This window comes from Hyposmocoma kahamanoa, unplaced genomic scaffold, assembly GCF_003589595.1.
Source record: "Hyposmocoma kahamanoa isolate Upper Pololo Valley unplaced genomic scaffold, ASM358959v1 93, whole genome shotgun sequence".
Taxonomy (NCBI): Eukaryota; Metazoa; Arthropoda; class Insecta; order Lepidoptera; family Cosmopterigidae; genus Hyposmocoma; species Hyposmocoma kahamanoa.
This window is the reverse complement of record NW_020654810.1, coordinates 14,936,373-14,957,264: the sequence shown is the minus strand read 5'-3', so window position 1 is coordinate 14,957,264 and position 20,892 is coordinate 14,936,373. Positions and strand designations below refer to the sequence as shown.

General features: G+C 35.3%; 6 protein-coding genes across 8 annotated transcripts in view; 3 read left to right on the top strand and 3 right to left on the bottom strand.

Annotated features, from left to right (window-relative positions):
• The first annotated feature begins 1,098 nt into the window (after positions 1–1,098).
• On the top strand, positions 1,099–2,822 carry LOC113237228 (probable serine hydrolase). Its single transcript, XM_026473579.1, has 3 exons — positions 1,099–1,224; positions 1,735–1,957; positions 2,038–2,822. The coding sequence occupies exons 1-3, from the start codon at positions 1,123–1,125 to the stop codon at positions 2,721–2,723; spliced, it is 1,011 nt and encodes a 336-aa protein (XP_026329364.1). The 5' UTR covers positions 1,099–1,122; the 3' UTR covers positions 2,724–2,822.
• A 1,065-nt stretch (positions 2,823–3,887) lies between these two features.
• On the bottom strand, positions 3,888–10,368 carry LOC113237229 (tRNA methyltransferase 10 homolog A). 2 transcript variants are annotated; one of them, XM_026473580.1, is made up of 5 exons: positions 10,234–10,368; positions 5,829–6,351; positions 5,177–5,323; positions 4,958–5,063; positions 3,888–4,644 (listed from the first exon to the last, which is right to left on the bottom strand). In XM_026473580.1, exons 2-5 carry the CDS (start codon positions 6,336–6,338, stop codon positions 4,493–4,495), a joined length of 915 nt encoding a protein of 304 aa, XP_026329365.1. In that variant the 5' UTR covers positions 6,339–6,351; positions 10,234–10,368; the 3' UTR covers positions 3,888–4,492. The 2 variants fall into 2 exon arrangements, with proteins under 2 accessions (XP_026329365.1, XP_026329366.1); XM_026473581.1 differs by lacking the exon at positions 10,234–10,368 and adding an exon at positions 6,515–6,581.
• On the bottom strand, positions 7,235–9,614 carry LOC113237067. Its single transcript, XM_026473325.1, has 4 exons — positions 9,524–9,614; positions 9,301–9,432; positions 8,344–8,441; positions 7,235–7,993 (listed from the first exon to the last, which is right to left on the bottom strand). Exons 1-4 carry the CDS (start codon positions 9,612–9,614, stop codon positions 7,235–7,237), a joined length of 1,080 nt encoding a protein of 359 aa, XP_026329110.1.
• LOC113237227 (argininosuccinate lyase) lies at positions 9,992–14,820 on the top strand. Of its 2 annotated transcripts, XM_026473576.1 has the most exons (8): positions 9,992–10,118; positions 10,227–10,436; positions 10,579–10,803; positions 11,097–11,197; positions 12,896–13,089; positions 13,792–14,135; positions 14,235–14,422; positions 14,569–14,820. In XM_026473576.1, the coding sequence occupies exons 1-8, from the start codon at positions 10,104–10,106 to the stop codon at positions 14,732–14,734; spliced, it is 1,443 nt and encodes a 480-aa protein (XP_026329361.1). In that variant the 5' UTR covers positions 9,992–10,103; the 3' UTR covers positions 14,735–14,820. The 2 variants fall into 2 exon arrangements, with proteins under 2 accessions (XP_026329361.1, XP_026329362.1); XM_026473577.1 differs by lacking the exon at positions 14,569–14,820 and having other exon boundaries at positions 14,216–14,416.
• Positions 14,821–16,927: 2,107 nt separating this feature from the next.
• Positions 16,928–17,481, top strand: LOC113237143. The gene is made up of 2 exons (XM_026473443.1): positions 16,928–17,055; positions 17,137–17,481. Exons 1-2 carry the CDS (start codon positions 16,945–16,947, stop codon positions 17,332–17,334), a joined length of 309 nt encoding a protein of 102 aa, XP_026329228.1. The 5' UTR covers positions 16,928–16,944; the 3' UTR covers positions 17,335–17,481.
• A 968-nt stretch (positions 17,482–18,449) lies between these two features.
• Positions 18,450–20,892, bottom strand: part of LOC113237066 (cyclin-dependent kinase 11B-like) — a 9,721-nt gene continuing 7,278 nt past the window's right edge. The window contains exons 2-4 of the mRNA XM_026473324.1: positions 19,097–19,321; positions 18,788–19,006; positions 18,450–18,653 (exon numbers count right to left, since the gene is read on the bottom strand). Of these exons, the coding sequence (XP_026329109.1) occupies positions 18,450–18,653; positions 18,788–19,006; positions 19,097–19,321 (648 nt within the window). The remainder of the gene's footprint in view (positions 18,654–18,787; positions 19,007–19,096; positions 19,322–20,892) is intronic.

Below are 20,892 nucleotides of genomic sequence, written 5' to 3'. Positions count from 1 at the left end.
TCAAGTGTATTTTAGCGCAGAATTTTAAATTGTGGAGAATAATATATCAATTCAAAAAGTTAAAACGTAGTCCTTTTTTTGAAACCTGTTTATTCAGTCCATCAAGCTAACCGCGTAAGGCGAAAGTCAGGTCGGTGGCATTGACGTTCTGCTTTTTTGTGCAGTGTTGCCGCTTAAACTTCTCTTTGTACTAATTATATCTGTCAAACTTCTGACAGCGCGGTGAATGTCTTTTAATTATACCTACCGACAGTGGGTAATGCTGGTAGTTTTTAGGTGCTATGTTGGAGAACAATTAACTAGTGTTTATATTTTTATTAAAAGGTAATCAGTCAATCAATCAGGCTTGTTTTAGTGAATAAAGAAGTGTTATCAATATGCGAAGTGCATAAAGAGAACACTAGTCTAAAGTCCACATCTAACATGGATTTTGTTCTCTACATCGTAATAGATAGATATGTGTAACAATAAATGTCAATCATATTTACCTCTGACAAGATAACAATATTAAGTAGGTACAACGACACCAAGATTACGTCGATGTTTTATAGATTACACAATTTTAAAGGCAATTGATTGGTGTTTTTTAATAAAATTTGTCAATAATTTTACTAATTCTGGTGTGAAATTCAGTACCTATCTACATAGTTTATCTTGGTTTTCACAAATGATTATTCATTGATTACGAGCGCCTCTACAACGTATTTGTTTTCTGTGGCGAAGCAACCTTGACTCACTACGATATTCTCGTCTTTTCGCTCAGTACGTCACGTACAGCGGATAAGGGTATACATATGCGTGTCCGTCACGCTTTATTTTAATATAGCTATTGATATAGTATTCGCGCAAACAAAACCGACTTCTGTTGGAACATCGAATAAATGCTAGTCAAATTTTACGTATTTAAAGCTCCAAGTGAAACGTGCATAATAATTCGCAAGGGTCTGTTTCAAAATCCAAAGTAAATAATAAATTTAAAAATAAAAATACTTAGTCTTTTAAAATAAATGTGTAAAAAAAGGTTTATCGTTTCTATGACACTGGTTATTGAACTCGGCGTGTCTGGACTTTGATTCAATCCTGTATGTGAACTTGAATTACTGTAGCTAGGTTATTACCGTGATGGCTAGACGCTTATTTTCTCGAATAATATTGTGCTCTGCCCAACGAGTAAAGCCCAGACTTTTTGGAATCAACCATAAAAGAAACCTCAGCAGAAATGACGTAAGTTTCAGTGACTACTATGACATGACATCATCGAGGTAAAACCATCTAACCATTGAAATAGTACGTTCAGATTATGTCAATGGTTCAGATACAAAATTTTTATTATATTTAACCTTTTGACCGCCACTGACAAAAACTAGTTTTGTTCCCTATACTTCAAGCCTTATATTAATTCAATTTCTGAACATAAAATGCAACTATGAATCCATACTTAACTAGAACATACAAATAACACAAGGAATATCTTAATATGTATTAATTAATTTCAATTGAAAATTAAAGGGTTTCATTGATGCTTTATGGAGTCAATGACGTATCCGCCAAGTTAATGTAAGACGCTTTAAAACGTCCACGGCGGTCAAAGAGTACTCGTATATATATATATGGCAATTTATTCCAATATTTTTTGTTAAATATTCCATATATTAAAATATATTTGCCGATATATTATTGTATTTAAATATGCATTGAACTGAGCTTTTATTGTAATTTTACCTACATTTTAAGGTCCCTGTCAAAGAAATCCAAATACCGGTGGAATATGGCCATATAGCAGCAAAGCTATGGGGCACTGGATCCGAAAGGCCGATTTTGGCGCTCCATGGATGGCAAGACAACGCGGGTACTTGGGACCCGCTGATTCCGATGCTTTACAATGAAATGAACAACAACAGACCCATCTTGGCAATTGATCTCCCCGGCCACGGCAAATCGTCTTGGATTCCCTCTGGTAGATATCGTAGAAATTTTTCCTTGTGCCTGTAATTGTAATTTCAAAATTCTAAATATTTTTAATATTTCTGTTTCCAGGATTACACTACTATCCTTGGGAGTATCCCCAAGTCATACTGTACCTGAAAGAATATTTCAAATGGGACAAAGTATCGATTTTGGCTCACTCCATGGGGTCCATTGCAGGCTTCCGTTATTCTTGCGTTTATCCTGACGACACAGATTTTTACATCGCGGTGGATCACCTTATACACGACGATTATAATTTAGACTCTGTAGTTGGAAAATACTCAGTATATTTCAAGAAAAATTACATTGCGGTGAATCGATTACATGAGGAACCACCAGCTTACACCTGGGACGAAATGATCAAAATATGGCATTTTGGTACGAAGAAAAGTGTGAACTTAGAAACGGTCCCTTATCTTCTACAAAGAGGAGCTAAGGAATCATCGAAGAACCCGCAGAAGTATTATTTCTCGCGGGACCCCCGACTGAAGTACGTATTGTTCAATCCGGAAGACAAGAAGTTCGTAGAAGCTCTGGCACTGAGGTTGAAATGCCCGACGCTATACCTTAAAGCCACAGATTCACCATATGCGTCAGACTCGTTCTCTGTAGGAATGCGAGAACTGATTGAGAATAATCATTCTAAATTTGAAGCGCATTTCGTACCTGGTACTCATCACGTACATCTTAATAACCCTGATGTGATACTACCTCCAATCATAAGTTTCTTAAGAAAATATAATTTCTTGAGATAGACACATAAGTTAGTAAACAACAAACCTCAAAGCGTTACTTAATGAAGCAATGTTTAGGTGTAGATACATACCGCGTATTTTAAAATAAATTATTTATTAACAAATTAACTAGTTTTACATTGGTAACTATATACGTACGAGAATATTATTGACTTCACGTAGTAGACGTCTTACTTGACGTGCGTACAGTTAACTTGTGGCGGAATGTTATAAATTTATTATTTTTTGAAATTTATATTATAACGAAATTATGCAAAAAAAACAAATATGTACCTAATTATTGTGGTAATTTATGATGATAGCGAATAGGTGAAAATAATTATACTACAATAGTACTTTAGTGTGTAAAGGTCATTCTGTACACGACTGCCGCGACAACGTTACCGTGGTGAGAGAATGAGTCCGATTACACATGGCGCTGCGGCGCACAACGGGCCCAAATTGATAATTCTTGGACATTAAAAAAATTAGCTTGATACTCCACAAGTTATTCCTATGTCCAAGAGTTATCAATTTGGGCCCACTGTGCGGTGCGGCGGCGGCGTTTTTTCATGCCTCGGCGCCGCAAAAGCAGCACTCGCGATGTAAATGCAGCCCATACAGCGTCATCTACTAAAATCGTACATTAGTAGACGATTGCGACAGCGCTCACTGCCGCCGCCGCACTATGGAAAATTTAGGTCAGTTACAGAAACAACAGAAAACTCTTGATCTGACCAATCACTCAAAAAGGCTTCTTTCTTTCGTGATGCTTGACTCCATCGACTGTTAAACTTTGTTAGCAATTTTTTTTAATCACTAATTATCAAACGTAAATTGTCCTCCGAGAGTTCATAACAATGTCGTAAAAATGTTTCTAGAGCCGATTCATTTCTTCCACCTTCAAAGTGTTAGTTCTCGTCTCAAACATTGGAAAGTACTCATTTTCAAAGGAGTTGGCAAAGAATATTCAGTATCAAACGACTGTTTGTTTTAACAAATTTATGAAATTAATGTGTCAGATCATTATACAGTAATGGTGTAGTGTGAATAATATTGATAAATATGATAAATGCAACCGCATCTATATTATCTTATCGCGTTGCATTGAGAAGGGTATTTTCCTGGGGTAGGTCATTTGATACGATTTCTTTCATATCTTTAGAAACCGCAAAAAACCGCACCTGATTTTTATAAAATTTTGATAATGAATACCTACGCTATGAAATAATACAAAATTCGAAGCTTCGCTAACAGTCAACACCTTTGATGAATTTGATAAAGAAAAGTTAATGTCTCTATTTTTAATTATGATACATTTTCTTTACATTACACACCAAATTTGAAGAAGACCAGTGATCATTTTACTCAAACAGACGTGATAAATGTCAATAAATAATTAAAAATTATTATACATAGTATAGTGTACAGTATAGTCAAGGTAAGTGTGATATCCGAGGCAGTGGAATATTTTGTTCTATCCTCAGTAATGATATTTAGATATTTTAGGTCGCATTCTTGGAAATTCGTAATACCTTCTTATGGATGTGACAATAATAATTCATGTGATAATAAAAGTTACTAGCAGAATAAAAGCTATTTACATGTAAATATTGTACTACTTGGTACTTGGTGTAACGGGCTGGTGTCCGCAACTCGACGTCAAGGCGCCTATTAATAAATATTGTAACTTGGCTATTTATTTTCAAAATATTCTTCAATATATAATCTGTGTACCTAGTACCAAATGAGCAACAAATAATAGTTAAACTGGTAACATTTGATTAAGTCTACATAGAATTGTCATCACTGTTACATGAAACATCCAAACTTGTAGTACTGACTGTATCACAGACATGGGCTCCTTTTCTGGTTGGTAACACTTTCATTAAAGTCTCTTGCCAAGACAGCCCTTCACACACCCTCAGGACTATTTCAAAAACTGGAAAACAAAATTACAAGAAACAAGGTTACAAGAAACAAATGTGGGAGTGCGTACCTGAAATACATACAATGTGGTAAACTTCTTTGTCGAAAATTGTACCTTACTTCATACACATAGTGTTCAAATGTGCAGTCTTAAAAACATGTTAGTTTATATCCATTGGGCTACCATATTCTGTTCAATAATTAATTTTGTGAAAACCTACTCTGCTCTTATTTGTGAGAATTAATTACATAATTTATTTTATATTACTTTTATTTTAGCTATGTCAAATTGGAAGTTGTTTCTTTAACAGAACTGTTTAACTAACCATGGTCAATAGTTAGAACTTTCCTAGTTTTCATATTCACATATTTCTGTAATGGTAACTGGGCATGTCTGATGCCTTGCTCAACTGCTATTTTATGGCATAGACCCTGAAAGATAAATAAATATATGTTCAATACATAATACTATTTATTAACAAGGTTTAAAGACAGTATCACAAAGAAAATATGCATTATTTACAAAGGCAGTAGAAATATCGTACCTTATGTTTATTGTGGTCTACTAATCCCCCAATGACATAATAAGTGTCCTCATCAAAGTTTTCAATAATGTTTTCTGACTCACTACTGAGATACACAATTTTTTCCTTGGGAAATATGTCAAGATACCCCGCATCATGGTATTCTATCTAAAACAGTACAATGATGTAATAAATATAAAAACCATTATTAATTATAAACAACTGTATAAGAGACACATTAGAGTACTGAATTGCATAACCCATATACCTTCTCACCTCTACTTTAAGGTAAAGTTCACAATACTGGTGTATTTGCATTAAGCAACTTTGAAATTGATAATGTTCTTTTAAGAAAACTTTAGCAAACCTAGATTTCTTTATATATGCATTTTTTCATATATTTATAGTTTTTGAAAATACTAATAGGGAACCCACAAACCAAATTATGAAAGCAAAATATGTGAAAAGATTTGGATTTATATTATACATGCACACCAATGCATACTCTGTTAATTCTATGGATACTCTTATACCCAAATTTGGATTTATCAATAACCATGAAAACAAAATTGAATATTTTTGATGGCTTGCAGACACATAAAAAGAACTGTCCAGCATAATGAACATAAATATGTTTTTTAACACTGATGACATATACTGTAAGTATACTCACATCCCAATGTTCATAACCATTATGTCGAGATATATCAGTTTTTGACTTTTCTCCAAAACTAGTAATATGAAACTTCAAAGGTTTGTCAGATCTTCTATTTATAGAGTAACATCTCAAGATCTGCTTTATTACTTTGAACCTGTCCTTTTCTATCATTAGGTTATCAAAACTTAGATCTATGATTATACCTGTGGTGCTCTTAGGTTTTTCTAGTTTCATTTTCTTTAGAGCTTTTCTGTTGGGTCCTAAATCTATGTTAGCTTCGCGGGCTTCTCTCCTACGCTCTTTAGCTCTCGCTTTCTCGTGTGCCCGTTTTTCTGCTTTACGATTTGCCCACTTCACTTTCTTCAGCCATTTACGCATCTGATTTTTGGTGTACGGCCTAGGAAATTCGTTACCTTCGTTGTCTTTTAAGCCGGGATCTATTGTAATATCGAATAAAGTATACTGAGGAAAATTACCTTCTGCCGACTCTCTATCATTTGTTGAATTATCTTCACTCTCAATCATGATTCTGGACTATCTGTTAAACGAATTAACATTAATAATGCATCACAACAACTGGCGGCATGGTTGACAACAATAAATATTAAAACACTAAAGAGTTACTAGCTTTTATTTTTAAATCCTGTTATAAAAACAAACACCAAAATAAAACTTTCTTCTACCACCTATAATTATCTTACCCAATCAGTAATTTTCAAAAATGGAAAACCAACCAGAATCGCCCTGTACCTGTATTGGATTTCAAGCAAGTTGTCTATGTCAAATTGTCAACACATTCATTGTCAAAACGTTGAGGTTACTGCGTTTCGATTGTGCATTTGCCAGTTGTTGATGGGTACAAAAATCATTGGTACAGAACCAGCTAGTAGACACAATAATAAATGTATATTGCTCCACTGTGAACCTGAATTCCTGAATCAGTGTCTCAAATAATATAATGAAATGAATACTATAATGCAATATAATACATTAAGTATAATAATATGAAGTAAGTACCTATATGCTGTTAGCCACACTGCTGCTAGAGTCGGTCTAACGAAAGATGAGACTGGAAAAAGGCGGCAAATTCAAAAAATCATCATATGGCAACTCAGGTTATAGTTGGAAATATAGTTTTGATACTTTTATTTATTATAATAATATTTGTTACTTGTCGTGCCTACGTCAGATTTTTCAAACAGTGTAAAGGCATCTGACTTACCTCACGACTGCCACATAGTAATGGAACCATAAGGTACCTTCTAAAGCACGAAACAGTTCAAGATATTATTTATGGTCAACAATCCAAGTTTAGAGCACGCCTGAGAGTGCTAACTTATGGTAGCTTCTCATATGGAGAAAAAAGAACACCGAGTGAAAGCAAGAAAAAACATGATAATAAAAATACAATTTAATTTTGTTTAATCACTGTAATCAAAATCTGAATCTAAAAATTCAACTGCGAATGAAGAGTCAGAATTACTATCACTATCATTATCTCTGACTCTTATTATGAACTCTTCCATTTCTGCAGTTATTCCATCTCGTTTTTTGTACTGCTCTTCAACATGAATAACATGGTCTGTATTTTTTTTCCAGTCCTCTGGTGTTATACTATTAAAAGATTCTTCTATTAATTTTGCCATATCCTCCGCAGACAAACCAATGTTTTTACTGGCAACTTTGCGTTTCGCCAAACTCCATACTAATTCTATAGCGTTTAGATCGCAATGGTAGAGCGGTAGTCTTAGCACTTCATGCCCATGCTGCTTCAAAAGTTCATCAACTTGGTAGACCGGTGCTTGTTTATTCTCTTTTGCTAAAACTAATAGTTCTTCTCTTGATAGATAATCTTCATATGAAATACCATTTGAAGAGAGCCATGCTTGGATTTCAAATTTTCTAGTATTTGTTGTTGGGCCCTTATTGATTTGGACACAGTGATAACTAGCATTATCCATAACAATAACACTGGGCTCACTTAAATTAGGGATTAGTTTCTCAGATATCCATTTATTAAAATTTTGAGAGTTCATATCGTGATGATAATCTGCATTTTTAGATTTTGTGCTGAACACCAAAAGAGCATTTGGCACGAAACCTTTTTCTGAGCCAGCATGAACAATAATATATCTCTTACCCGAAGAGATATTAGTGACAGCACCACTTGTGGATGGACCCTGCCATGATTTTTTAGGTTTATAGTTTTGATGAACATAAGTTTCGTCAAGATATATACAATTTCTTTGCCTTCTCTACGTTTAGTAGTGATTGTCCGCAAGAACCGGTGTCTCCATGCTGCTATGTCATATCTTTCAATAAGAATAGAACGTTCATCTTTGTTTTTCTTAAATTCAAATCCATTTGATATTAGGATGCGACGCAATGTTTCATGACAGCCAGTAATATTAATACTATCCCTTAATTCACGTAAAAGGGACCTTAATGTTGGAATTTGTTTTTTTACGATATAAAACTCATTTATTTTGTTTTTAATCGTATCAATATCAAAAGAATCTAAAGCTGACACTGTTGGCTTATGTGGCCTCTTTTTGCCTGGTGTGTTCCACGTGCCTTCATTTGTTTGACCCTCTGTTTTAATTCTTTTAAGGGTACCAACACTGATATCTGAAACAAATATTTAAATACAATTAATTTTAGTAAGGTAAAAATGTAGGGTTTATAAATAACACATTCATTGACAAGAGTAATTTTTTTTATTACTCAAAATTCTTGAGACGAGAAGAACAAACCAATGACAGATAAAAGAATGGGTTACAAAAAGAGACCAAATCAAGAAGATATTATCAGGTTTCCGCTGGTATGAAGTAAAAAATAATGTATAAACAAAATAATCTTAATTTTATTATGAAAACAACAACTACTAAGGATGTCTTTGTATTGCAATATTCAGCAGCAAAAGAGCCGCCTAAAAGGACCTCACAATAAACAAAGGGATATTTAAGAGACAGTCTGGAAATAAAATGTAAAACAATGGGGTTGGCAACTGTCAAAATGTCGCTGTTTACGGTTGTTCCAAAATAACTTGTCAAATGTATGGAAAATTCACTTCAAAAATATTTTTCTCCGTGAATTTATAAAATTAAGTGAAAATCTTTATAAAACGGTTATGTTAGTTAATTACGGACGTGTTAGCATATTTTTTAATAGAAAATTCAATCAAGCCATATTTTTATAGGTTATGTTTGTGAAAACCTTAAAAATCTATTTGATAAACAAGATACACGATATTTAAACGATTTGAGGTGAACATTTTTATGATTTACTAAGATTCTAACCCATTAATTAGTCATGATAATGACAAAAAATAAAGATATTTGAGTTTTTGTTAAGAATAACCGTACGCAACGACATCTACAATTAGCTTTGCGTTGCCAACCCTATTAACACTGCATATTGCATTGTATTTTGTCGGTTAGGTACAGGTGTTTTGATAAATAACGACGGTACTCAAATAGGTACTTACCGGTCATAGAAGAAATCTCGTCAAGATACTGATTTTGTGTCTTTAAACATTCTTTAAGGAACAGATCATTCAATTTTTTTATTGTTGCTCGAATGGTTTCTATAACTGGATTACTGGTATCATCCATGTTACCTGCAAAATAATAAATATTAAACAAATCGTACTTATATAACGCGCAATGCAATCAAGATGAAAGGTATCAAAATATCGAAGTCACACTTACCAATGCATTGAGACATTGCACGTAAACACTCTTGTTTTTCCTTGAAAACTACATCTCTTTCAACTTGTTTCTTTTCAAATTTACTAATCATAGTAAAAAGAACCTTTCGTAAGTCGCTTTTCAATGTTTTCGTCATGTTTTCAATTAGAAATCACTAAAATCGCAGAAATAATTTTCACTTTGACACATCAACAACTCAGGTTCTAGTGACATTGACATTATTATTAGTGTTGCCATATACATTTTCGAAATAAAAAGCCGGTCTCATCTTTCGTTAGACAGACTCTAACGCTGAGTATCTTTTGTATTTAATAGTTTTATAATATTCTTAAAATTTTACATTATTAATTGGAATTGTAATGGAAAGCACGTAATATATTTATCATAATAAAATTACTATTTTCTTTGCCTAACAATGCATATGTATATAGGTAACTAAAGTAAATGTCTACATGCTTAATTATCTCTTCTGACCCATCTACCCTTTCACATAATATGCCTCTAACGAGATAACGCAGTTGTTACCAAAATCTCAATTTATCACGAAACTCCTCGAGTTCGCTTTGTTAGAACAAAGATAATGTTCTCATCAGACGTAAGTAAATATTTAAAATTAAATCGTCGCACAAAGATTTTATTAGGATGAATTTAGTCAATTAATCAATTACATTTTCTTTTACCTCGATCTTATTGTTTACGGAAGAACGAACCTGCAATCCGCTACCAACTCTGGGGAGGATGTTTCGAGGAAGGGCCCTCCGCTGTTTTACGACGCCTTAACGACTCGCTTCCAATCGACTCGCGACTCTATCGCGAAGACATCCAGGGCAGCCGCTGCTGGGCTCAAGAGCTTCACCGCAGTGGTTACCTTGCAATGAAGGATAATGAAGAAATACAACAGGGACTTAATAAAGTATGAAACTTTTAAATTAAATACGTGCTATAAAAACGAATTAACTAGGCAAGCATATTTTTTACTTTATCCTATTTACATTCTATTATTCTTCATTATTAGAAATAACATATTACACTAAATTTTACAATAAAAATCCTAGGTAGAAAAAGATATAGAAGTAGAGTTATCAGCGAAAGGAAAATTATCCGATCCCGAAGAAGACATCCACTCCGTAGTAGAGCGTCGGTTACATGACCATATCGGCGACGCGGCTCTACGCCTACACACGGGTCGCAGCCGAAACGACCAATCCGCAACCGATACCAGGTTGTGGATGCTGCAGGGGCTCCCAAGACTGAAGGATATACTTCTGGAAGATATACTGGTAAACACCTTATACCTATACCATAGATACTCTCATAGGCGATAGAAAAGGAAGTGTTATTTTCTAAACAACTTTCCCAACAGAAATCATTTCCCATTTACAAAAAGAATTTGATACAGCTAATCGGATACAATACAGAGACACACAAAAGACGACTATTTGTATGGAAAGTCGAAAATCATTTTGTTCATATTCAACCTTGCTCATATTTAGTATCAAGGTATCAACCCATGAGACTAAACAAAAGCCTACTCCATTGACGAATGTCATAACTAAAGTTTTAATATGCCTAGGTGTTGCTGAATCGAGCAGAATCTGAAATAGACATCATTGCTCCGGGGTACACGCATCTCCAAAGAGCTCAACCTATTCTGTGGAGCCATTTCCTCTTGAGGCAAGATTTATTTACTTATTTCTTAAAGAAAAGGAACACCTAATACTATAATTGTAAGTCAATGCCTAATACAAAAAAAATTATATGCATTATGTCGGATCCGTCATAGTTTAGAACTGAATCTTCACATATCGTTTTTTTTATCCCTTTAAAATCGAATAACAACTTGAACGTTAATTTTAACTACTTAATTTTAACGACGATATTAGGCACTAGGCGAAACGCTGGACAGTCCAGATAGCGTGCGTGCAGTCCGAGAGTCCGACCACCACCACTGTCTCCCCTCTCGTCTACCACCACTGTTCCACACTAGAGATGCGAAAAACTGCTTATTTTTTTAAATGTTTAAAAAATGCTTTTTAAACACTTTTTAGTCTGAAGCTAACAAAATCGTTTACAAAACGTTTAAGCGCATAGCCTTTTATGTTAAAAAAGCTTGCAACGTTGTCTTGATAGCGAATCGCAAGAGTATACCACTAAAGGTTTTAGGATAAGTTTTTTATAAAAAAACGAGTTATATTTTTATTTAGGACATAACATTATTATATTAACATTTTGTTCATTGGCGTTTAAAAGCGTTCAAAAACATAAGTTGTTTAATTTTCGTAGTTGTTAACCGTTGAAATGGAAAAAAACTGCTTATTTTTTTAACGTTAAAACGTACGTTTAAAAAACGTGCTTGTAAAAGCGTTTTTCACTTTTCACTTATACGCTTTTTAGTTTAACGCTTAAAAAGTTGTTTAAACGCCCACCTCTATTCCCCACCCGTGACTACTTCGAGGTCCACCAGCTGAGGAAGCGCGCGATCCACTCCGTAACCTACAGGTGGCACCTCTGTCTCGCAGTTTTTCGTCCGTGCTCACGTTTCCGGCACATATAAAAAAGTAGGGTTTAGGCCATAGTCCTCTATGCGGGTTGGGCGCTTCACACGTTTTCCGATGGTTGGGAACTTTCTTCGACGATGTTTTCCTTCGCCATAAAGCACATGCTAAATTTGAATTTAAATATCGCACATGTCATATTCCAAGAAACTCAGAGGTACGAGCCCGGACTCGCACCCTCAGCCTCTGCTTGAGAGGCGGTAGGTAAAAACCAATTAGGCTACCACGGCTTCAAAAAATCACACTCGTCCTCCTAAAATACAAAGATGTAACTATAGGCAAATAAATAACAAAGAGTGGATTAAATACTTCATAACTTACGTTGCGATTCATTCTATAGTGCTATTTAAGTCCAAATCATTATATATACATCTAAAGTTAACGAACAAATATTTATTAATAATGGTGTATGTACCACATACCTACCTTCGTTCGTAAGCACCTCGTTTTGTCCTTAATTAATTGAATGGTAGGACTAAATAAACGCGTACGCTTGTGCGATATCGTGGGACCGAATCTAACCCTAGCGACATGTCCCGGAGAATCAATTCGATTTCGAATAATATCATTCATATACCTACTTACCTAAGTAAAATCAGTAAGACCTTTCCATGGACGAGTGTCACTAAATGAAATCTTCGCCAATTGTCCTTTTTTTCTACCCTAATCAGAAGTGGAAAAAAATGGTTGATTTATAGCAACCTACTGGCAATTTAAAGATTACCAAATCTGTAAAATACCGGTAGGTATTAATACCTACCGGTATTTTACAGTTGCTAACAGAAGCAACTGTGAAATGAATTTTTATTCTCACCAGTCACGCCTGGTTTCTTCGTGATGACGTGTTGAGACTGGACGAGCAGACTAGTCGCTTGTCAAGAAGTCCGCTGGGGAGCGGGGCCTTAGCTGGCTGTGCTTTGGCTATAGACCGAAGCAGACTAGGCAAGAGTCTTGACTTCGCTGACATTACACCTAACTCTATGTTTGGTGTTGGTTGCAGGGACCATATTGGTATATTTTTGCCTTACGCTAATTATTATATCGTCAGTGGTTTGTAGAAAGGGCGAAAGCGCCATTTCGAAAAATTTTTTACGGGATCATTTTTTTATAATATCTAGTGACGGCACGAACAAATCGTGCGCGCGTGCGCTTGATGATAAGCTACACACCTTTCCATAACAGTAGTTGCAGTGCCACTCAGAGCACAAAGATCTGAGGGGCACAGCCTCTGCGCCTGTCACCCTGAGAGATAAGTTGACAAGTCCCATGTGCCTGTAGTTTCACCAGCACCTTTACCCTTCAAAACCGGAACACAGTAATGCTGACATTACAGCTTGGCGGCACAGAAGGTAAAGTGGCAGTACTACGCTGGACGAACTCTTTCACAGGAGCTCTACTGCTACTAAATGCATGTTTCAGAGTTTCACGACTGTTTTAAAATATTTACATCCTGTTTATTGTATATTAAATACATGCAAATATATTTAATATACAATATATTCATTAAATATATATGTATATTGAAACAGATCGTAAATATTCAAAAATAGTCGTTAAAACCTAAAACATACCGCCTGACAAATTTTTCGAAATGACGCTTTCGCCCTTTTCTACAAAACACCGACGATATAATACATCTACGTGAAATCTTAAGCAAGAAGACGAGTAACAATTTACTTTAATTTACTAATTAAATTTAATTTACTTTATTAGTGGAATTTCTAAATTGGGCATCTTTATGTGGCATACACCTCAGCCGTCTGGCAGAAGACCTTATCATTTACAGCTCACAGGAATTTGGTATTGTAAAATTTTCGGACCAATTTTCTACTGGCTCTAGTTTAATGCCACAAAAACGAAACCCTGATGGTTTGGAATTAGTTCGTGGCGCAGCTGGACTTTTTCTTGGGGACAGTTTTTCATTTAGCTGTACGTTGAAGGGGTTGCCAAGTACATATAACAAAGATCTGCAATCGGACAAAGAGCTGTTGTTTAGATCATACGACAGGTTGTTGGATTGCCTTAAAATAATAGGTGGAAGTGTTAGTACTATGGAGGTCAGTACACGTGCAATGAGTCAATTTAAACCAATTATTTTGTAAAGATTTTTGTCGCAATACATTAGATTCCTAAGTAGTCTTATATTGAAATTTTAGGTAAATGCCAAAAGAGCGCTAAATTCCTTGGACCCAGGCATGCTAGCAACTGACTTGGCGCTCGCGTTAGTTCGACGTGGGGTGCCTTTTCGACGAGCACACCATTTAGTGGGAACCGCACTAAAGAGAGCAGAGGTTTTAGGCGTAGATTTGCAAACTTTGCCACATAAAGAATATACAGCCATCTGGTACGTATATCTCGAAAAAGTGTGTTAAACTTTTCCATCCATCTGTACTATTTCTAAAAGTCACTATGTAAATTCTTGTTTTGATATGATATATTTATGATTAATATTTACTACAGCAATTAAATGAAATGACGCACATTTTACAGTCCTGAATTTGGTAATGACGAAGAACTCAAAAATGTATTCTCATGGAAAGCAAGCGTGGAACAGTACACTAGTGCCGGTGGAACATCGCGAGCTGCAGTGGAGCAACAGCTGAACGAACTGCGTACATGGTTTCGATCTTGCAGCAAACAATTAAAATTTCAATAAATCGTACTGCTTAAAGCTTGGCAAATAGAATCACCAGATAAATTACTTACGTACCTAAATTGCATAAGTACTGTACCAATAAAAAAATGTTAATTATTACACGAACATAATTATATAACATGTTAGTTTCGTTTTCTCTCTCTACGTACGTACAAAAATGTTAATACCAATAGTAGGTATACAAAACACGTCACGGATAGTCACATTTGCAGTTAATACAGAACGTCCCCTTCTTTCTTGAATAATTATATTACATAATATAATTATATTATATTATACAATGATTTCCTTGTTGAATAACACTGTCGTCCTTATTATAAACAACGTAATCGTCATTTTTCGCGAATTTGAATTTGATAATATATTATCAGTAGGGCAAAAGCACGAGGTCTCTACGCGAGAATAGCAGTATCTCGCGCTTTATGTCGCACTCGCGCAAGTCGCCCCTTTCATGCTAGCCATAGTGGAATCAGCAAAGATTTTTTTATATCTTATTCTATTTAGTTTCATTGTTAAGTCAAATCAGCGTTATTGACATATTTCGAAGAAAAAATCTTTAGATGCCAATATCTCGAAAGTTACCAAAATGCAAATGCGTTGTTTATGAGAACCTATAAATAACAACTTTATATTTTACAAATAGAATAACGCCAAAGTGTACGCACATTGTCTAGTTATGTATCGAAGGGTTGCAAGGTGTCTGGAGCAGACGTGTCACGAGTGCCTTCCGCCCCATCGCATTCACAGGGAAAACGGCTGCCAGCACCACTACGTAACCCCTCCGCCCTGCGTCAACCCTAACCCATGAGCCGCCCACCTCACTTTTTTCTAGAGATAACCAGTGTACACCGTCACTCCAGTCTTTACTTCATTGGCAACAGCGACCGCAGCACGCACTGCAGCCGCATTTTTGTCATAAAGTGAAAGACTAGGTCTAGTGAAAGATAATAGTTGAAACATCAATAAAAGTTAAACGTAAGTGCAATTATTATTAGTTAAAATAGAAAAAAGTTACAATATAACAATAATTATTCAAAAAAATTAATTCTTTAAAACGGTAATAAGTAAATATTTTGTTTTATTTATATTTAGTTTTTGATAACGCGTTTCAACACAGAGACAAAATTGTTATACAAAACCAAGTTTATCGTGTTACATTTTAATTTCGGTACAGCATTGCATCAATAGTCATTAAATATCGATTATCTTTCGAAATACTTACGCGTGCAATTATTTTTAGTTTAGGATGAAGAGGATTTTTCTATTTTGTTCATTACGATGCAAATTCGTACAATCATGCCGCTATACGTATCAATGACGTATCATTACTATGAAAGGCATCCAAATGCATCCAGCCTTCAAATTACAAATGTCATTAAATCAAGAAGTTATTAAATAAAGGCCTACTAGTCAAATTGTTTGTTTAGTATTCAGAAATACAAAGTTCGCTCACCGCCTTCTAAACGCCTAGTATTTTATGACTTACTTATAATTATAAGGCCACATTTATTATGTCGGCAGAGATTTTACAATGCAAAAGAGGTTGGATTTCAATGAAAATTATTTAGTAATTGAAACACCAAGCATTTTTTATCGCACCCCCAATAGCAGTGTCGTAATACGAAAACTAATTTATGGGAAACTAAGTGTCGTATTCTAGAACTCTACTCAATCCTCACGTCAGGATTTGAGTATGGTTTAAAGCACTCAAAATCATACGCAAGTCCCTGCCATTAGGGTCGTATTTCCATTGCTTGTGTTTCCAGTGCAATCCTGACTTGAGCATTGAGTAGAGTTCTAGAATACGACCGTAAGAGTCGTATTCTAGAACTCTACTCAATGCTAAAGTCAGGATGTGAGCAGACTTGAGTATGGTTTCAAGCACTGGAAATACGAACCTAATGGCAAGGACTTGACTATGATTTTCAGTGCTCACTGCAATACTCAAGTCCTGACTTCAATCAAGTCCTGACTTGAGTATTGAATAGAGTTCTGGAATACGACCCTAAAACAGATACAGCATTTTCCGGGTGTTAAATAAGACTAATTTTATTTAATATAAAAAACTACATTACTTTTATTTCATGCGTTATTTTCTTTTTATTTATTGTTAGTTATCCAAACGGTGCTACATGAAATAGTGATTTTGTACATTTAACAATTATTATAGGATGTGGAAAGGAGAAATGCGTCTCTGGGTAAACCTCGTGATGGCGTTCGTGCTTATATCGGAAGTTTCCGTCCGAAACTACGATACGTATTCTAAGTTCAACAACAAGCAAGGAGATTTTCCCGCTGCTAATAGCCCGGTGGCCAAAGAGGTAGGAAAAAATTAACTCAATCGGGCAACGTACGTATGCAACTCTATTATTGATTACTTCAATCGATGTTGTTAATTTTAGTACGTCCGTCACATCCACTCCTTGTTCGACGTGTACCGAAAAGGAGTAGGCGCCAACACCAACGAAGTGAACGGGGCGCGAGTGGTAATAGAAACCAACACACTCTTTGACACCAAATTCAAAGCGTGGAAGCGCAACGCCGACATTATTAACTCTCTCCTGGCGCTACCACAGGGAATGAACAACGCTGGCCGGTAAATCTCTACACCAAAATAAAATGACCTTATTAAGCCTACAAGTATTGTGCACCAAATGCTTTTCCATGACTCTGAATATACAAAACTTTAGGTGAAGAAAATAAAATTCTTGAGTCTGTCAAACATATCTATATTGTACCATTTTAAATCTAGCCATACCCTATTCTATCCTACCTTATTACAAAACAATTACCTTTAAAGAGGTACAGTTTACACTGCATATTTACAATAATATGGTTTAACAACCTATGTTCAGATAATATTAACAATTAGATTTCACTTGAACAGCATTTTTTATTGAAAATGTATTGTTCATTGGACTGATGTATTTAAATGAAATAATTTTAACACAAATACGCATGATTACGTGACACACGTAGTAAACTGAACTGACCAGAAGACCCTACATGCAAACACAATTAAAAAATAAATCGAAGAACGGATAAATCGTAACAAAATCTTACAGGTTTTGTACTGTTTTAAATTATGTAACGACGAATGCTTAACTTGTCGTTATCAGTAAAAGGTTGATTATTATTCTTGTTTACAAGAAACAGCATGGATAGTTACGTATATGTGAAAAAATACTCTGTTACAATATTTATATATACACTACATCTAAATTCGATCACGACATCCAAGAGTTTCAAAATCTACTTAATTTCATAAGTACAATATATTTGAATTTAAAAGCACTTATACTATAAGTCAAGTTTAATGTGTTATGCGTTTATAACTTTGTATCACAAATTTGTATCCAATATATTTCAGTAACAATATAATCATACGTGGGAGTAAAGTGGGCAGTCCAATATTATAATGATGACAACAGATTTGATAAGATTATTTAAATATACCTATAATCTAAAAATTAGAAACGATTCAACTTTGCGTTATAAACATTTTGTGTTTCAGAAGTGAATATATTTGTGTTTCGGATATCCGAGATATTACAAAACAAAAATGTTAAATCGTTTCTAAATCTCGTCAACCAGATATAAAGAATAAACTTTTCTAATTACCTTTCATACAATGTTAATGATATGGGTCATATTTAAAAGGTAGGCGTTATGGTGAGTTTATCCTCGATCTCCGGTTGCGAAGGTTGCGTTACCGCTAGAATTTGAGAGAGAAGCCCGGTGCCACGTTAACTGAACGATGAAGTTGAAAACCCAGGGCTTCGTCGGAATCGCTACGGGAGAACTGCGCATAGGCAGCACCTCCCGCCGGTGGACGCGGGCTGTGCGTCGTGCGGCGGTTGCCTTCCGACTTTGCAGGCCAAGTTGGAAACATTGCAGGGTCGATCGCCACTGGTTGTTCCTACATCAAGAACATATTTTCATAAATGAGTTTCATTATTGAGTAATATATTCAAACGTCCTATTTTAACACTAGAGTGTGGTGTCAGAGCAGTAATAATACAGGTACGCTATTGCAGGTATAACGGAGCTCACCTTGAAATAGGCATGCTCGAGAGCACTCTCCGCCGTTATCCTTTTAACAGGGTTGTAGGTGAGAAATGCGTTTAACAAATCCAGGCCAAGCTCAGACAGTAGGTCTTTGCCAATTCGTTGACGTAGCCCGCCCGAAGGATGTTCAGCAAATGTCATTTTCTGAACTGCCGGCAGTTCACTGTAGCCAGGCCAAACTGCTTCTGAGGGTGTACCCAAGTCCTGTCAAAGTGTAATAATATTTGTTAATGAAGCATGATATTATAGTACATCACATCAATGTTACAGTGACCATCGGACAATAAAACTAACCTTAAATATCCGATTTAATTGATCCATTTCATTCTTGCCCGGGAACAGGGGGTTCATAGTAATGAGCTCCGCAAAAATACAACCAACGCTCCATATGTCAATGGGTGTTGAGTATTCCTTGCCACACAGTAGCAGCTCTGGTGCACGATACCATAGCGTCACTACGATTGGAGTGTACTGGCGCAGAGGAGATCCATACTCACGGGCTAAACCGAAGTCTCCAACCTGATACAACACAAAAATACATGAATTATTTTTATACAAATAGTTACTACAATAATCTTGCTTATTATACTACTGCCCATAGATATAGAAAAAAAGGGGAGATTTGGTATGGGGGTGTGGTTCGTGTCGCCTCGATATGATCAAAATGATCATATCGAGGTGACACGCCTACAAACATCGCCACAGTGATATGGCGATCGTTGTACATACAAGATCTCCCGTAAAACGTGAAAATGCCAAATTGTAGCGATACACATTGTAAAAATTGGAGTGAAAACAAAAATTTTAAAACCAGTGAGACAACATTCCACCGGCTATTTGCATTTTTAATTACTATTTCTATTATTATTCATTTATATACATATTGAACTGCCTCCGTGGCCGAACGGTTACCATGCCGGACTACCAAGCAGAGGTCCCAGGTTCGATTCCCGGGCCGGGAGAAATAGTTCTATGGCCTACAATTATTTCTCTCGTGAGTTTGGGTGTAATTTGTGGTTGTCTATGTGTGTGTCCATGGACCCGCGACACAGGGTTTCCCTAGTGCGGGGCTATGTTGAGTGTGTGCGTTATTTATTTATTTATTCAATGTTTTCTTTTTGTCTCCAAATTCTAAACTCGAATATCAAATATAAGCGATGTTCATTTACGATGACTGAGATTTATCGACAATAAATTTTTACTGAAATGTTTGAATTTCTTACTATGATTTCTTACTTTTGTAATGAAAGTCCCTAAAATATCGAAGCGAAAAGCATTCACGATAAATTAATTTGTTTTATTTTATTATTATTATAATTACTAAACATTTTATTTTGAGTAACTTTAACACAATTCATATTTCGGACAACCGTTTCAATTTCATGCCAAATTGTATGTTGCTGTTGCTTGAAGAAAAATGTATGTGTATTATTGTTTTAGATAATTTAGATACTTAAATTCCTTTACACTTGTAAATTAAACGTTGAGTATTTTTAATTTTTAAGTTTTTTCAGGGATTCCAAATTAAAAGAAGGTTGGATGGAAGCTGCAGGAAAATCGAAAGATTGGTTTTCTTATTACTATTTTTGACTTTATTTCAATTTCGACAACAAATGCATTTAAAAAATAAATTAAACAAAATCGGCTTTATTTTACATGAGCATGCAAAATAAATCTGAAACAATTACAGAAAATTACAAATTCTTCATAAAAAAAAACAACAATTTAATTTATTAAATTCGTTGATGGTTCGGGTTTACTCTTGACAGTGACAGCTTCACCAACCCGTGGTAACGTATAATGGAAAACTGACACTGGCGACGATCGCCAAATTTTTTATATTATTCTTATAAAACTGACACTGGCCCAAACCTAGTGGCCGCCATTGAGAAAATAATAATAATTTATATTAATTTAATAATACACCAGTACCAGTGTAGGCAAAGTATGAACAATGGAATATTTTTTTAATATTAAAAACAGCCACATGGTTTCTAACTATCGATTAGGTAGGACCACATCCCTGCTAATTTGTGCGGGCACGTAGCCGCCGCGGTTGCGGGCACGTAGCCGCCGCGGTTGCGGGCACG

Bases quoted from the DNA above. Each gene is read 5' to 3' on its own strand.
- LOC113237228 (XM_026473579.1), top strand. From the start codon at position 1,123: ATGGCTAGACGCTTATTTTCTCGAATAATATTGTGCTCTGCCCAACGA. The intron at 1,225-1,734 runs GTAAGTTTCAGT...CTACATTTTAAG, and splicing joins GAAACCTCAGCAGAAATGAC to GTCCCTGTCAAAGAAATCCA. The intron at 1,958-2,037 runs GTAGATATCGTA...TTCTGTTTCCAG, and splicing joins ATCGTCTTGGATTCCCTCTG to GATTACACTACTATCCTTGG.
- LOC113237229 (XM_026473580.1), bottom strand. From the start codon at position 6,338: ATGATTGAGAGTGAAGATAATTCAACAAATGATAGAGAGTCGGCAGAA. The intron at 5,064-5,176 runs GTACGATATTTC...TTTATCTTTCAG, and splicing joins TAGACCACAATAAACATAAG to GGTCTATGCCATAAAATAGC. The intron at 4,645-4,957 runs GTTAGTTAAACA...TTTGTTTTCCAG, and splicing joins AGTTCTAACTATTGACCATG to TTTTTGAAATAGTCCTGAGG.
- LOC113237067 (XM_026473325.1), bottom strand. From the start codon at position 9,614: ATGATTAGTAAATTTGAAAAGAAACAAGTTGAAAGAGATGTAGTTTTC. The intron at 9,433-9,523 runs GTAAGTGTGACT...ATTATTTTGCAG, and splicing joins TGCAATGTCTCAATGCATTG to GTAACATGGATGATACCAGT. The intron at 7,994-8,343 runs GTGTCAGCTTTA...AAATCATGGCAG, and splicing joins AGAGGCCACATAAGCCAACA to GGTCCATCCACAAGTGGTGC.
- LOC113237227 (XM_026473576.1), top strand. The intron at 10,804-11,096 runs GTAAACACCTTA...TAATATGCCTAG, and splicing joins TACTTCTGGAAGATATACTG to GTGTTGCTGAATCGAGCAGA. The intron at 13,090-13,791 runs GTATATTTTTGC...TTACTTTATTAG, and splicing joins TGGTTGCAGGGACCATATTG to TGGAATTTCTAAATTGGGCA.
- LOC113237143 (XM_026473443.1), top strand. From the start codon at position 16,945: ATGGCGTTCGTGCTTATATCGGAAGTTTCCGTCCGAAACTACGATACG. The intron at 17,056-17,136 runs GTAGGAAAAAAT...TGTTAATTTTAG, and splicing joins ATAGCCCGGTGGCCAAAGAG to TACGTCCGTCACATCCACTC.